The sequence below is a fragment of the Notolepis coatsorum genome (assembly GCF_963971535.1).
Source record: "Notolepis coatsorum genome assembly, chromosome: 9".
NCBI lineage: Eukaryota > Metazoa > Chordata > Actinopteri > Aulopiformes > Paralepididae > Notolepis > Notolepis coatsorum.
Genome location: NC_140173.1, coordinates 46,569,452 through 46,585,507, shown reverse-complemented (window position 1 = coordinate 46,585,507; position 16,056 = coordinate 46,569,452). Strand labels below are relative to the sequence as shown.

At 44.5% G+C, this 16,056-nt stretch overlaps 1 protein-coding gene across 2 annotated transcripts in view; it reads right to left on the bottom strand.

Annotated features, from left to right (window-relative positions):
- Positions 1-16,056, bottom strand: part of lrrfip2 (leucine rich repeat (in FLII) interacting protein 2) — an 81,652-nt gene that overhangs the window by 9,630 nt on the left and 55,966 nt on the right. The window contains exons 6-9 of one of the 2 annotated variants that reach the window (XM_084322088.1): positions 15,176-15,247; positions 10,792-10,962; positions 9,575-9,667; positions 2,101-2,233 (exon numbers count right to left, since the gene is read on the bottom strand). In XM_084322088.1, the coding sequence (XP_084178214.1) occupies positions 2,101-2,233; positions 9,575-9,667; positions 10,792-10,962; positions 15,176-15,247 (469 nt within the window). The remainder of the gene's footprint in view (positions 1-2,100; positions 2,234-9,574; positions 9,668-10,791; positions 10,963-15,175; positions 15,248-16,056) is intronic. The other variant, XM_084322089.1, reaches the window with a different exon arrangement.

Genomic DNA, 16,056 nt, shown 5'->3' with positions numbered 1-16,056 from the left:
GCCGTCATTAAACCACTACTTAAAAAAACCGAACCTCGACCCTGTAATCTTAAAAAATTACAGACCCATCTCAAATCTTCCGTTCCTATCCAAAATATTAGAATGGATTGTCGCAACGCAACTTACTGACCATCTATCAAACAATAATCTTAATGAATCTTTTCAATCTGGCTTTAGAGCCTTAGCCTCCACCGAAACGGCGGTTACCAAAGTCACAAATGACTTACTGCTCTCTCTCTTGACTCAAACCTAACTTCTGTGCTCTTATTGCTTGATCTCAGTGCAGCCTTTGATACTATCGATCATTCGATTCTTCGGCTTGAGAAGTCGGCTTGAGAATCATGTTGGCATTCGGGGTCACGCACTTGCTTGGTTTAAATCTTATTTAACTGATAGAACACACTGCGTGGTCTATAATGATTTAACATCTGAGACCCTCCCAGTGCAATGCGGGGTCCCACAAGGTTCTGTCCTGGGCCCTTTGCTATTTTCGATTTACATGCTACCCCTCGGCAATATCATATGCAAATTTGGCATAAACTTTCATTTTTACGCTGATGACACCCAATTATATATACCTATTAAGCCAAATGATTCCTCCCAATTACAAAATCTTGAGGCTTGCTGTAAAAAAATGGATGTCGCAAAACTTTCTACTGCTTAATGCAGATAAAACTGAGATGTTAATTGTTGGCCCCCCAAACCACAGAGGCCTGTTTCAGGACATCTCCCTCAACTTTGATACTTGTCATGTATCCCAGAGCTCCAGCACAAAAAACCTCAGTAATTTTTTATTCCTCCCTCTCATTTAATGCACATATAAAAAATGTCACCAAAATTGCCTTCTTCCATCTTCGTAATATCGCAAAAATTCGCCCCATTTTAACTCTGGCTGATGCTGAAACCCTAATTCATGCTTTTGTCTCATCACGTCTAGACTACTGTAATGCACTTTTTTCAGGCCTACATAAGTCAAGCATAAAAAATCTTCAACTCGTGCAAAATGTGGCTGCACGGATACTAACTAAAACTAGAAAATTTGATCACATCACACCAGTTTTGTCCACCCTACACTGGCTTCCTATTAAAGCCCGATCTGACTTTAAAGTGCTACTCCTCACCTACAAAATTTTAAATGGGCTTGCACCGCTCTATCTATCCAATCTCATCTCTCAATACTCACCCACTCGTGCTCACAAAATGCAGGGCTTCTATCGATTCCTAGGGTTAAAAAGAAATCCGCCGGCCACAGAGCCTTTGTCTACCGCGCTCCCTACCTGTGGAATAAATTACCTGCCGTCGTCAGGGGCGTCTGCTCTGTCGAAGCTTTTAAATCCCTGCTTAAGACCCATCTTTTCTCTCTCTCCTTCAACCTACCCTGATCTCACCTGGTCGGGGCCTGACCCTTATATTAATCTGTCTAGTTTAGTTAGGATGTCTATTTGCTCCCTTGTCTGCTTTTCTGCAGACATAGGAGAACCTTTTAACCTCTGTCTCCGTCTTCACAATTTTCTTATATGCTCACTACATGTATTTATTGCTCCATCTCCGCCCACTACAAACATGGGAACTCTCTAACCCCCTCCTATTGCTAGGTATTAGTGAGTTTTTCCTTACCTTCGCGTGGGGTATGTCTGGGAGTGTTGCATTTATTTTATTTTTTGAATTTATTTAATATTTTTTGGACCTTATGGTGTTCTTGTTTTGTTCTTGACTTATTGTGATGTTTCTTCTTGACTTGTTTAAAGAAGAAGTGTACATGGAATGAACTCCAACAGTCCTTAAAGCTTGAGATTCTCCCCTCTGTTGCAGAGTTTAAAACCTTGATCTTCAACCTTTATCAATCAAGTTGTACATGTTTTAATTAATTTGTTATCCTTACTTTTTGTCACCTTGTTGTCTTATTGTTATGATTTATATAATATTCTTTGCTAATTTCTGTACGTACACTAGACACGACTGTAAATGAGGGAAACCTCAGTTGCCTTTCGAGTTTACATAAAGGTTTGAGATGAAATACGCCTCAGAGTCCTCCAGTCTGAACCACAGACGTTCCCTGGGGGGTTCAGAATGTTCTTCCCGAGACGGGCCTCCACTCACCCAGCGGGCCCTCTCCTGCAGAGTCCAGCACGTAGGCGGCCCCCTGGGACACCGCTGTGATCCCTGGAGACAGAGGCTCGTGGCTGATGTCCCCGTTCTGCGTGCCCTCTGGGATGATCACCAGGCCGTGTCTCTGTTGGGGAGTGAACACACAGATTACTGAGGAGCTGTGACAATGAGACTATCTTTAAAAGTAAACTGGTGTGGGGCAGCTGAGTGGCGCAGTGGGCAAGGCGCTCGCCACTAACGCAGGAGATGCTGGTATCGAGCCCAGCTCTCTGCGTTGCTACCGGCTTGGCCGGCCGTCATACTAACACAATTGGCAGTGTTAGAGGGTGGGAAAGCCGGTGGGTGGGGATTGGACGTTATGGACAGTGACTCCTACAGGTCGGTTGGGTGACGCCGGTACGGCGGAAACAGGAAGTATCGGGGGCAGCGTGAGCCTCCCACGCGTTACTCCTCGTCACTGAGAATTCGAGCTGCTGCGGTGAAAAGATGCGACAGTCTGCCTCCTCGTGTACCGGACACGTGATACAAGGCTTCTATCCTTACTACAGCCGACCAGTGGGAGGCATAGTCTAGCAACGTTCAAGACAGGGGAGGGAAGAATTGGAAATACGAAATTGGGATGGGAGAAAAATAGAAAATGGAGAAAAAGTAAACTGGTGTCTTTTGTGGTGTCTGTGATAATATCATTTGAATTAGATTTTTATGTTTTGTATTTATTATTTTAGTTATTTCTATTGTCATTATTATTATTGTCCTGTGTTTTGTCATGTTTTATGTTCCATGTAAACACATTTAATTTTTTTAATAAAAATAAAAAGAAGTAAACTGGTCAATTGTTAATCATTTTTATATTTGAATAATTGTTCATATTAAATAAGTAAAGCAAATAAAGTAATAATAAAATAAGTGTTAAATATCTCTACATTCTAACAGACATCACTGATATAGAGTGTTGGTCAGTAACATGGGTCTCTCAGTCCCTCCACTCTGCAGTAAACAGGTAATACAATTTCTGGTATCTCGTTCTCACTTTATCCAATCAGGAGAGAGAACCCTAGATATTTTCACAAATTTGCTTACACATTTCCTTAAAACTGGTTTTTCTTTGTTATTTTTGTCAGATCATTGTTGCGGTGTAGAGTTCTCTCTCCTGATATGGATCAAATATGTACAGGATACCAGAAAATGTATTTTCTGTTTTCTTGTTACTGAACAAAACACCCAACTATGGCTGTTGTAATGTAGAGCTATTATTTTAACATGTAGACCACAAATAAATACCACTTACAGCACCTTTAACCTGAATCCTCAATTAAATCAATGTAAATTACACTGAAGTCATGGTTTGACAATAGAGCATTTTCTTTTTACAATATTAAAAATAAGATGGATTTGTATGGAAAATCCCAGGTTAGATTTAATCCAATTGATGTTTAGACTCCAGGATAATAAAAAAAAAATCAATTAATATGCTAAAATATTCCATATATTTTTTGTGAGAAATCAAACTTAACACATTCTGTGCCACGTAGTTTGCCCATCTTATACCACTCTGCCAGTGCTGTAAGCCTATGGAGTCGCTCACCTTCTTTGCAGGGCTATAACTTTTTAAATATTATAGCTATATCGACATTACTATGGCCCATTCAACATCGGGTATCTATCGTTCCGGATGTGGGAACGTTATATTTTTCCATTCATACATTGTCGTGTTAGTACCGTCGTGAATATAAGTATAGCAGTAATTCCTAGAACGCAAGTTATAGGCCCCGACGCATATTACACATAATCTATTGTCGTTTCGTTCCTATAAATGCTATATTAAAAAATTCAAATGCATATGCTCGGTATACATTATGGTCCATCATGCGTGAAGGAAAGGGGGGGGGGGGGGTCGTTTATGATTCCTTAGAAAGTGTTCTATTTTAGACATAATTTAGAATGTGTGTACGTACAGAAAAATTTATCACACATATATGGTAATGAAACACCCCCATGGGATGTGAAATAATGGACTAACCCGAGCAAACTCTTGAGAAACTTCAGGAGCGAGATTGTTCACGGAGGTCTAAGCAACTAATTTAATGCACTGTTGAACCAAGAAGACACAGCGTGTGTTATGGGATAAATACGCGACAGGGACTTGTACACGGTGATGTCAGATATCAATGACTCCCTAAGACCATTGCTGCAATTCTGCCTGGACAGCTCAAAATACTAATAAAGACCGTTAACCACTTTGGCGTTGGTGTGTCATTATAACCAATGCTGGAATATGAATGCCTTTATTCGTTTCGTTCGATTGGCTACCGGGTATAATATGATTTGTAGAGGCATACAATGTATTTTGTTGTCGGTATTAGGTAGCCTATATAAATTAGATATAATAGCAGCCATAGCCTACATTATGCAACAGTAACTTGCGCATATATAATAGCACATGGCACAGCCCTGTGAAGCCTGCATACAGTAAACTAACTTGATCGTTAATCTAGCTGTTGTATCTTATTCTTTACGCTTATGAAAACATTAAATAATATGTATAGGCGATAGCCTATATTCTCAAATGGCATTTAATGGCTATCCGCTGTGGGCCATCTCCTCGCTGACGGACCAGTATACCTTATATCATATCATATTCCTATATGTCTCCAAGGAATCGTGGGGCTCTGGGGAATAAAAGTTGGGAACCCCTGCTATAGTCAAGTTAGACCGCGCTCACAATAGTTGACACTGGGTGCTGCAATCCCAAAGATATATGTAGAAAAAAGCAGGAAGCCGGACCAGCACTCTCAGGTTTTGAAAATTTGAAGAAGGAACACTTGTTCTGAAACATGTCTGTATCCGGCTGCGATTAAAATGTTCTAAACCCGAGAGTGCTGGTCCGGCTTCCTGCTTTTTTCAACCCCTGCTATAGCCCATATCCTTTATAATGTTATAGGCTATTTTATTTACAGTTTACTCTATCAGCCTACCCAGCATGTAATACGTTCTTTGTTAGAACTCAACTCATTATTTTGCGCATAGATTGCAGAAATACGGGAACGTTTTGATTATATTTAAAAGGCTTTGCCATTGTAAAACGAAATAAGTGGAATTTCAAAGTTGTAAGTTGCAAAGCCTTTTAAATATAATCAAAACGTTCCCGTATTTCTGCAATCTATGCGCAAATAATAACGAGTTGAGTTACGCAGAGCGCAGTCAGTACACCCCGTAGTATTCCGATAACGCTATATATAAACCATGCTGCATTCATTCGGAAAGAACGACCTATTCCAAATGCTATTTATAGGGTTTTGACAATAATTACACTACTGTCGTTATTTTACAATGAACTATAATGAATTACGGGGGGTCATACCGAACACGTCAGTCAAACTAATGCACAAAAGCTTATTTCCGCGTCTGCAGTCTCCATATTCTACCGCTGGGCGCCAGGTACGAATGGTCCGAGCTGTGCGTATATATACGCACAAAGTGAAGCACACATTCAAATTGATAAGTCCCACACTTTGCTTAGAAATGATCGTACGCACGGGTTACACACATATCTGTGCGTACGCACCATTGATAAATGAGGGCCCTTGATTGTCAGTAACGGCTTTCCTTAGTAAGACATCATACGTTGAGCAGATGGATTGCAATGAAATAAATGGACAATCGAGCTGGAATTAACGTTAGATTCCTCTTACCTTCTGGAGAAAAAATATTCCAATTATTTGACGTCGATCTGCTAGATCCATTTTCTGTTTGTATGACGCAATAAACGCCGAAAGCATATTGATTCTTGCGTCTCGAAAGCGATCAAATGCGATCAAATGCACTCAAGTGTTTGTCTTGTCAACATAACAAGATATCTCTGCCGGAGGATTTTCCCCGATGCACAGAGCGCCACATCCGGTTTAGAGTGGAGTGCAACTCGCCCGAAATCCACCAGGCGGCGGTATTGAGGCGTTGATGTATCAGACAGGGTCCAGCTGGCTCCCGGAGCCTTCCTGGATGAATTATGAATGCCAATAGCGAATAAAGGAAATAACGATCAGAAAAACAAGTAAACTCGTTGTTGGCGTTATTAGATTGGCGGGCAATAAATAGTAAACTCGTTTTTGGCACAGGATGTGTTAATATGATCTTATATCTTATCATTAATCCAGACAAATAAATTGTGTGTCACTCACATCTCACAATATAGAAAAATTATATATTATATAATATAAAAACAATAATATGCTATCCAGTCCTATTGCAGCTCCACATAAGACCATGAAGCGAGACACCCGGCAGGGTCGATTCCCTTTTAATTCATGTGAGTGAACGGAAATAATCGAACCCTGGCACACAGAACCAGACATACGTTAAAAAATATTGACACAGGGAGTGAGCTAGTAGTACGAATGGTAAATAAAGCAAACACAAAAGGTATAAAATACAATACAAAGTACAGCACATAAGCCAACAGGACTTACTAGCAAGCAACCAAAGTAAACATGTAGCAGTGGTAGCTCTTTAGCCGTCCACTGTAGTCCTCTAACTAACCCACTTTCTCTTTTCAGAAAGTGCCGTTATTGGCTCTGGGTTGACCTACCTCTCCTGCTTTGGACTTCCCCTTGATGTCCGCCAGCTCATCTCTTAGCTCATCTCTCTCACTCCTAATGCAATCAAAGTACTCTTTCTGCCTCTCTAGGGCCTGGCCACACACAGGAAGGAGAGACATGAGAAAGAGGAAGAGGAAGAGAGAGAAAGAGGAATAGAGAGAGAGATGACAAGAGGAAGAGAGAGACAAGGAGGAGAGGTGACAAGAGGAAGAGAGCAAGAAGACGAGGAGAGATGAAACGAGGGAGGAAGAAACAACGAGAGGGAGGTAGAGAGAGAGAGATGAGAGAAGGAGAGAAGAGACAAAGAGGAAGTTGGAGAGACTGGACAGACATCATCACCATATGAGACGAGGAGTCTTCCGTGCACACATCTGCATGCAGAGAAAACTGACACGATGCAAACACACACAGATAGGGGTTAATAGACGTGAACAACACACCAGATGCTGGCAGACAACACACCACAGAAGACACACGTGCTAATGTACAGAGAGAAGCTCAAGTACAGGGATAAATAGAAGACGATGACTGCTGACAAAGGCAGCTTGTGATAATTAAGACCTTATTTTAGTTGGAATTGTGCACTTTGAGGAGGAAGAGTCATATTTTACTCACAGCACACACAGTGCCCCCCCCCCCCCCCCCCCCCCCCACAAAGTCACACAACCCTGTGCGTCGGAAAAGGAACGCGTGAGACGGGCTTAAAGGATGCCATGCTGGGATTTAGTAATGACTCATTTAGTATCCACGACAGAACCTTACGACTATAATATAGAAATGATAGAAAATACACAACGTTGTCTTCACAGACATCCATCAACTAACCACAGCAAAGGAACAACAACGCTAATGTCTAAACCGCAATCACAACATTCAAACGGAAAAGCGGTTGCATGATGGTCGATTGACGTGCAAAACTCCACAAGCTGTGCATTAGGAAGGCTATCATCTATGGAGTCTCCGTCATGCGGCTACGCAGTGAGAGGCAACAGAGCCGAGCTGAGCTTTCTTTCATTTGGTGAGATCGCAGGGTCACTGTTGTACATAAACAACACAACCATCCGGCGGACTATAGGTTCAATTGACCCATCTCAATCCTCCAATCCTCGGGAAGCGGGAAGCAACCGTTGTGATTGGAGGATCAAGAAAAGAGGGTGGGGTTTGAGATAGGTTCAGTTCACTTTTAATAGCCCTATTTCACTACATCAACAGAATGTGTGGTAGAGGGGGTTTAAACTAACCGTTATTGATAAATGACGTTTTTTGTTGCTATTTTACAGCTGTGTGGTAAATGAAGACGATCATAAGATTTGACATGTATCAACTTATTTTACCATTGCTACGGATATAAAGAAAAAAAAACAATTTGGTAATTTACAAAAGCTAACTTCAAGAGTGTAACACAGTAGTGAAATAGGACACCTCAAAAATTCAGGAGGTGGATTTCGCCCTCCAAGTTAAAAGAATGCCAAGCGTTTGGCATGAGAAAAGATATCATATCCAACATATTATGAAACGATTGAGAACGAGTGCTCCCGTGAATTACACTTTCTGTTTCGGGCAATATTTTGAACAGATTCAATTGACCCATCTCGAGCTCCTCCCTCTTGATCCTCCAATCACGGATCAAGTAGAGAGGGGGCGCGGGTTGAGATAGGGGGCGCGGGTTGAGATAGGCCAATGAACGACCCCCCCGGCTCTGCCCCGTTAAGCTCTGCGTCTGTTGCCTCTCAGTCTGTTCCCTCGGAGCGTCCCGGTAGACCTCCTCCTACCCCGATCTTTTTATCCTTCCAGTTTATGGTCTCCTGCAGGTCGAACGCCTCCCTGGTGAGGGTGTCTAGCCTAGCCTGCATCCGCTGCCTCTCCTGGAGGGACGGGGCGGCCAGTCACAGAGGAAAACAACAGTGTTCACAGGATTGGAACAGGAAGAGAAAAGAGAATGAAAAAACAAAACAAAAAACAAAAACAATGAGAGACTAATTTAAACACAGAGGAAGATACGATCCGAGAGAGGGCCGACTAGATACTGGAGCTGAAAGATGCTGAGAAGAGATACATTTAAGGACACGAAACAATGGGGAGAACTAGGAAACAAGAGCAGATGAGACAAGGGGTGACAGGGTCTAGACGGGGGAGACGGGGTCTAGACGGGGAGACAGGGTCTAGACGGGGGAGACGGGGTCTAGACGGGGAGACAGGGTCTAGACGGGGAGACGGGGTCTAGACGGGGGAGACGGGGTCTAGACGGGGAGACAGGGTCTAGACGGGGAGACAGGGTCTAGACGGGGGAGACAGGGTCTAGACGGGGGAGACAGGGTCTAGACGGGGGAGACAGGGTCTAGACGGGGGAGACGGGGTCTAGACGGGGAGACGGGGTCTAGACGGGGTCTAGACGGGGGAGACGGGGTCTAGACGGAGGAGACAGGGTCTAGACGGGGAGACAGGGTCTAGACGGGGGAGACAGGGTCTAGACGGGGGAGACAGGGTCTAGACGGGGGAGACAGGGTCTAGACGGAGGAGACAGGGTCTAGACGGGGAGACAGGGTCTAGACGGGGGAGACAGGGTCTAGACGGGGGAGACAGGGTCTAGACGGGGGAGACAGGGTCTAGACGGGGGAGACAGGGTCTAGACGGGGGAGACAGGGTCTAGACGGGGGAGACAGGGTCTAGACGGAGGAGACAGGGTCTAGACGGAGGAGACAGGGTCTAGACGGAGGAGACAGGGTCTAGACGGAGGGCCTGGAGGCCAGAGAGAGCCACTCCGTCCTCGTCAGGCTGCCTCCTCAGGAGGCATGGACACGTTTCACGGCGTGGTGAGAATGAGCGGGGGTGTGATGCTGTGGACAGAGCTGTGTTGTTTGTGTTCTCACCTCTATGAGCTCATCTCTTTGGCGGATTCCCTCCTTTAACTCTTCTTGCTTGTGTTGCAGGACCGTACACGTGTGCTTCTGTCTTTGTAGTTCCTGAAACCGACGAGAGATTCGATTAGATTAGATTCAAATGCATTGTCATAATAAAGCACAAGTACAGTACAACGAAAAAGTTTGTCAAATGTTTTATTTTTTCTTCTTTTTTTATCCTCTTTTTCTCCGCCTGATTTTCATCCCAATTTAGTCGCTATGCCAATTCCCCCCCCCCCCCCCCCCTACCTGGTTGTTGTGCGCATGTTCCTCCTACTGGTCGGTACAAGGGAACCCTGAAGTCCACCACATGCTTCCTCCGACACATGTGGAGACAGCCAGTGGCTCTTTTTTCACCTGGCAGCGAGGACTCTCATTGGTGAAGCGTAACGCGTGGGAGGTCACACTGCCTTCACCATTTCCTGCCTTTCGCTGAGCAGGCGCCCAGACCTGACCTGTAGGCGTCGCTGTCCACAACGCCAGATTACCACCCACGACTTCCCTCCCCCTAACTCAGCCAAACGAGTTAGTATGACGACCGGACCAAGCCGCAGGGCAATGCTGACTCCGGGAGTCGAGACCGCAGCCTCTTGCATTGATGACGAGCGCACTCTCCGCTACCCGAACAGTAACGTTCAATAGTAATACAGTATACAATGTACAGGTGATTAAACTGGGTATAAATTATATAAATGAGTACTACTGTGTATAGTGCTAATCAGATGTATGTACATAGTTGTAATATTAATAGTACAGAGTTGTAGAGACCCAGAGTGGGGTGAAAAACAAAAGTGAATCATTCTGTGAGTTTACAATCTTCGATCCAATCGATCATAGGTAGTTGATTAAAGGCTTGTGGGAAACATTACACATTAAAATCCCATCCCACCTCGTAAGACAAAGATGAGGAAAACGTTTTGACATTAAAATAACCTTGGTTTTTGCTGGTAAATCGACTATTTATATAGCTCTTTTATACAAATCGCCTTAGAACTTGCACAACCCGTTCACTCACACATTCACACACAGACGGCGGAGGCAACCATGCAAGCTGCTCGTCATCTGGAGCAGTTATGGGTTAAGTGTCTTGCTCAAGGACACGCTGCTGGGACGAGTCGGAATCGAAACAGGAACCTTCTGATTACCAGACGACCGCTCAACCTTCTGAGCCACTGTGGACCGTTTACCTTCGACTTGTCTTCCACCTCCCTCTTCATCTCAGACATCTGCTCCTCCATCTCCTCCACGACATCCTTCAGGGTGTCCACCTGGTAGATCAGGTTGGCCTTGTCGTTGTCTAGCTGTGCGTTCGATACCATCGCTTTCTTATACTTCTCCTCCACCTCGGCCAGGGACTCCTGCGCGCGACACACACACACAGTTCTAAACCCGCCGCTTCAGAAGCACCGCGTCAGCCTATAAGGATCTCACGGACCGCCACGTTCTATAGCAAATTACAGTTATGTGGAAAAAAACACCTATTTTGTGGTTCAGGTTTAGAGTTCAGTTTTGACTAAACGGCATTAATTATATCCTGAAAATGTTAATGAATGTAACGTTTTTGTCTTAGGCACTCATTTTGTGAATTTTTTTTATTGTTTTAATAAAGAATTTACCAAAATGTGAGAAAAAAAATTATAAAGAAGGTTGACAACTCAGCGGAGCTTTCAGATTCAAACTAAATAACGTGGAGAATGTATCCATAGTATTCCATTACATCGTCACCACGGACATCTTGGTAGGCAAACAGCAGGTGATTATAATTAAATGACAGCGACTGAACGGTGTTCATGGCATTGTGTCATTTAGCTAGGAAACGCACAACACTATGAATAAGTAGCACAATATGATTACTTACATGAGCCTACTACTATTCATTGTAGGTTAACGTTAATAACCTGTCAGTAAGAACTTCAATCCAATGGAGACGGTATGTAACATTTCTTAATAAAAGTCAGATGCTGCTCAATTCTTTAAGAGTAAGAGCGTTCCTTCAGTTGTTCATCACAGATGAGTCCATTCACAGATACATCTGGGATGAACAAGTGCTGAAACAAAACAAGAGGGAGAATAAAAACCCAGACTGAAACAAGACAGAGGTGGAGATGAGGATCTGAAACAAAGGCCACATTCAGACTGCAGGCGAAAGTGGCCCAAATATTCTTTTAAAAAAATCTTTAAAACAATTTTCTTTATTATTTGTGACTCAGATCTGTTTTTTTTCACGACAGTGATAAGCAGCACAAATCACATAGAATTTGATCTTTTCAATTCTGATTTGGGCCACTTTCATAATGTGGTCCTAAATCAGATACAGGTCTGATTTGTTTTAATTAGCTGGCCTCCACTGCATTAAACATGTAAATTTAAACCATAAACTGTGACTTCAGTGTCCTCCATGTTTACGTCCATCATCGTTATTGTTCATTTGCGTGTGCGGGTCAGTTCAGCAGCGTGACCGGTTCACACTGGACACTGATATTGGCCACATTTAAAAAGTAATGTGAACAGCCGAACAAAAAAAATCATATCTGAGCAATAAATGAGAATTGAACACTTAAGCTTGCAGTGTGAACGAAGCCAAAGAACATCTACTGAAACCGGAACAAACAAGATGGTGAAACGAGAGCGTTGGTTAATCTACCGTTTCAGCTGTTGACAATATTCACAGCTATTTTGCTCATGTCGTGCTCAGGTTGGGATTCCTTAACACCCCGTTTCCCGCCGGGAAAAGAAGCCCAACCTGAGAATGACATAAAGAGGAAAATAACCGTGTGTGAAACGGTCAATTGAGCTCTACTGAGATGAGGTCATCGTACGGCTGGACCATATGGGAAGAAAATCACAATAATTCAGAGGGACTTCTTCTGATAACGATATACGTATCACAATATCGTTATGGAAGATCACATTAAGATAATCCAATTGGTAAATGCAATAACGGTATCCAAACGAAACAGGGATTTTCATTCAGATGCTGATGAACAACACTCATCGCCCAGCCCTAGTCAGGTGTGTTAGTCAACTAAACTCATCGCCCAGCCCTAGTCAGGTGTGTTAGTCAACTAAACTCATCGCCCAGCCCCAGTCAGGTGTGTTAGTCAACTAAACTCATCGCCCAGCCCCAGTCAGGTGTGTTAGTCAACTAAACTCATCGCCCAGCCCTAGTCAGGCGTGTTAGTCAACTAAAATCATCGCCCAGCCCCAGTCAGGTGTGTTAGTCAACTAAACTCATCGCCCAGCCCTAGTCAGGCGTGTTAGTCAACTAAACTCATCGCCCAGCCCTAGTCAGGCGTGTTAGTCAACTAAACTCATCGCTCAGCCCTAGTCAGGTGTGTTAGTCAACTAAACTCATCGCTCAGCCCTAGTCAGGTGTGTTAGTCAACTAAACTCATCGCTCAGCCCTAGTCAGGTGTGTTAGTCAACTAAACTCATCGCCCAGCCCTAGTCAGGTGTGTTAGTCAACTAAACTCATCGCCCAGCCCTAGTCAGGCGTGTTAGTCAACTAAACTCATCGCTCAGCCCTAGTCAGGTGTGTTAGTCAACTAAACTCATCGCCCAGCCCTAGTCAGGTGTGTTAGTCAACTAAACTCATCGCCCAGCCCCAGTCAGGTGTGTTAGTCAACTAAACTCATCGCCCAGCCCTAGTCAGGTGTGTTAGTCAACTAAACTCATCGCCCAGCCCTAGTCAGGTGTGTTAGTCAACTAAACTCATCGCCCAGCCCTAGTCAGGCGTGTTAGTCAACTAAACTCATCGCCCAGCCCTAGTCAGGTGTGTTAGTCAACTACACTCATCGCCCAGCCCTAGTCAGGTGTGTTAGTCAACTAAACTCATCGCCCAGCCCTAGTCAGGCGTGTTAGTCAACTAAACTCATCGCCCAGCCCTAGTCAGGTGTGTTAGTCAACTAAACTCATCGCCCAGCCCTAGTCAGGCGTGTTAGTCAACTACACTCATCGCCCAGCCCTAGTCAGGTGTGTTAGTCAACTAAACTCATCGACAAAACGCTGAGTGTATTCCCCTCGGAGCGACAGTGCGCCACCAGGAAGGTGACCTGGGAGGTGGACCAGCGCTGGGGGAACGACAGCGCGTGGAGGATGAACTCTGAAGGGAGAAAGATCCAGCAACTCTTTGGAGGCCAATGGATTTTCTAAAAATAATGCTCTTTATTCATACAATTTTAACTTTATTCATACTGTGGAGGATTAATACACCGTTCTCTCCCTCAAGTGAGACCATCGCCCTTCCCCCCAAATGGTTAACCCCTCCCTTCCACAGAACCTCCATTTGACCCATTTTACGGGGTTCCCCCCCCCTCCCTACTCACTATAAAGGGCCCCTCCCCACGTCTTTCTTTCTTCTCGTCCTGGGTCTCCTCTAGCTAGTGATCTGGGCAGGAGCCACTCAGCCATATTCTCTCTTTGTTATAACTTTGATCTTCTCTGGTTAATAAAGCCATTCATTAACCGGATCCACTTGACTGAGTAAGTTATTCTTATCTATTGTATCCACAACAATACCATTGGGCCATTTAAAAAATTGGTATTTAAGATCCATGGCACTTTCTTTGTCATGTGACCCTGATGAAGGTGTGCTGCCCAAATGCGTTGGTTTTAAATCATATGAATAAAGAGCATAATTTTTAGAACAACCATCGGATGTTTTTCTCCCTCGATAGTTTCATCCAGTTCGTGCAGCTTTTGGTTTCTCTTGGAGGAATCTCTTTGGAAAGTGCAAAAAAAAATGTAAATAAAGAAACGTGACAGCAACCCATCAGGAGGTGGCGCTAGACGACTCTCCCCTCGTCAGAACAGCTGAGAGAGCCGATAGGCAGCACTGCCGGTGATTTGGACCAACAAGGAAGTGAGAAAGAGGGGGCCGTCATGCAGAAGGATCACCACAGCTCAGACGGGGGGGGGGGACGGGGGGGGGGGGGCGTCATGCAGAAGGATCACCACAGCTCAGATGGGGGGCTGCGGACTCTGGAGGTTCCAGAGCGGAGAAAGTCACACTGTCACACCACTCCCATGGTCTGGGAAGTATTTATGGACGGCGTACATTATTTCACCATAGGGGTTCTTTATGGCCTTAGATCATTGGTCGTGAAATTTACCAAGTGATAAAAGAAATGGTTAAAATATCATGTAGGCGATCAAAAATGTCATTGAAATGTAATTCGTATCGCTCTGTAGATTTCAGGACCAAGAAAATGTACGGAACCGCGGAGAAACGGGAAAGGGAGCCGGCACCACGTTCAGATGTCATCAGATGTAGTATGGCCACACCTCTGGTCCTATTATTAGAAATGCATTCTTTTTGAAACCAGACCCATGCCAGAATCCGGCCTATGGTGAAATAAGCACTCGCTCAGATCCAATCCGTCAAAATACTTCCGGACACAGGGCGCCCATGTGCCTTCTCCTCTCTAATGGGGAGGGGGGGTTGGGGTGTGTGTGTACAGTACGTGTGAAGGGAGAGGCAGGGGGTAGGGGTGTGTGTGGAGGGAGAGGCAGGGGGGTTAGTGATGCCAGGAGGACAAGGAGAAGGCATGCTGTGAGCTCAAGCCCCTCTACCTTCAGCTCTTTAAGCCCTTGCATGTACCGCCCTTCTACATCCTGAATCTGGTCCTTTAGTTCATAGATATCCTGTGGAGCAAAACGGAGGGATCGGTTTGAGGGGAGAATTAGGAGAGTCAAGGGGGGGGGGGGGGGTTAAAGGACAGACAACAGAGAGAGCACCCGTGCTGGCATCTCAACACCTGGCATTCAATATGACAACACAGTACACCCAGACATGAGGGGCAGCAGCTTCCAGCAGGGAAACATGGAGCATCCAGTTCCTGTGCAGATCCAGGGCATGGAGAAGACATGTTACATTAAAAGACACGTAGGACAGGAGCGAGGTCACAACAGAGAGCGATGGGTGTATGGATGTTTCAGATGCTAGAAGACGTACTGGTAGATGTTTTGCTCATATCGGTCAGAAACAGAATAGCGTTCATAAAGTTACCCTTGTGTTTTGCATGGATTTACATTTCAGCGTTGTTGTAATGTTGCAACCAACCACTGATACCCTGTTTTATATTGTATAGGGGCAGGGAACAAAATGAACACCCGCCAAGCGCCAATGGCGTCTATATTTCCTCTTTGGCTGGTAAATTACGGAGGCTACTCAGCCACTCTGGCATGTACAAAAATTGGGAGGCAACTTTCCGAATTTTCATAAAAGAAATAGCTTCTGTTGTCAGCAGTCGCTTCTATACGTGACGTGTGTGTGTGTGTCGGCTTTCACTTGCAGTAAGTTATGTTTGTAAAGCCTGGACGCTAACGTTAGCTAGCCGAATTGTTTACAGAACAATACCTGGACGCTAACGTTAGCCAGCCGAATTGTTTACAGAACAATGCATGATGTCCATATTCACAATGAACCAAGAGTAGTGTAAGAGAGAACTGAA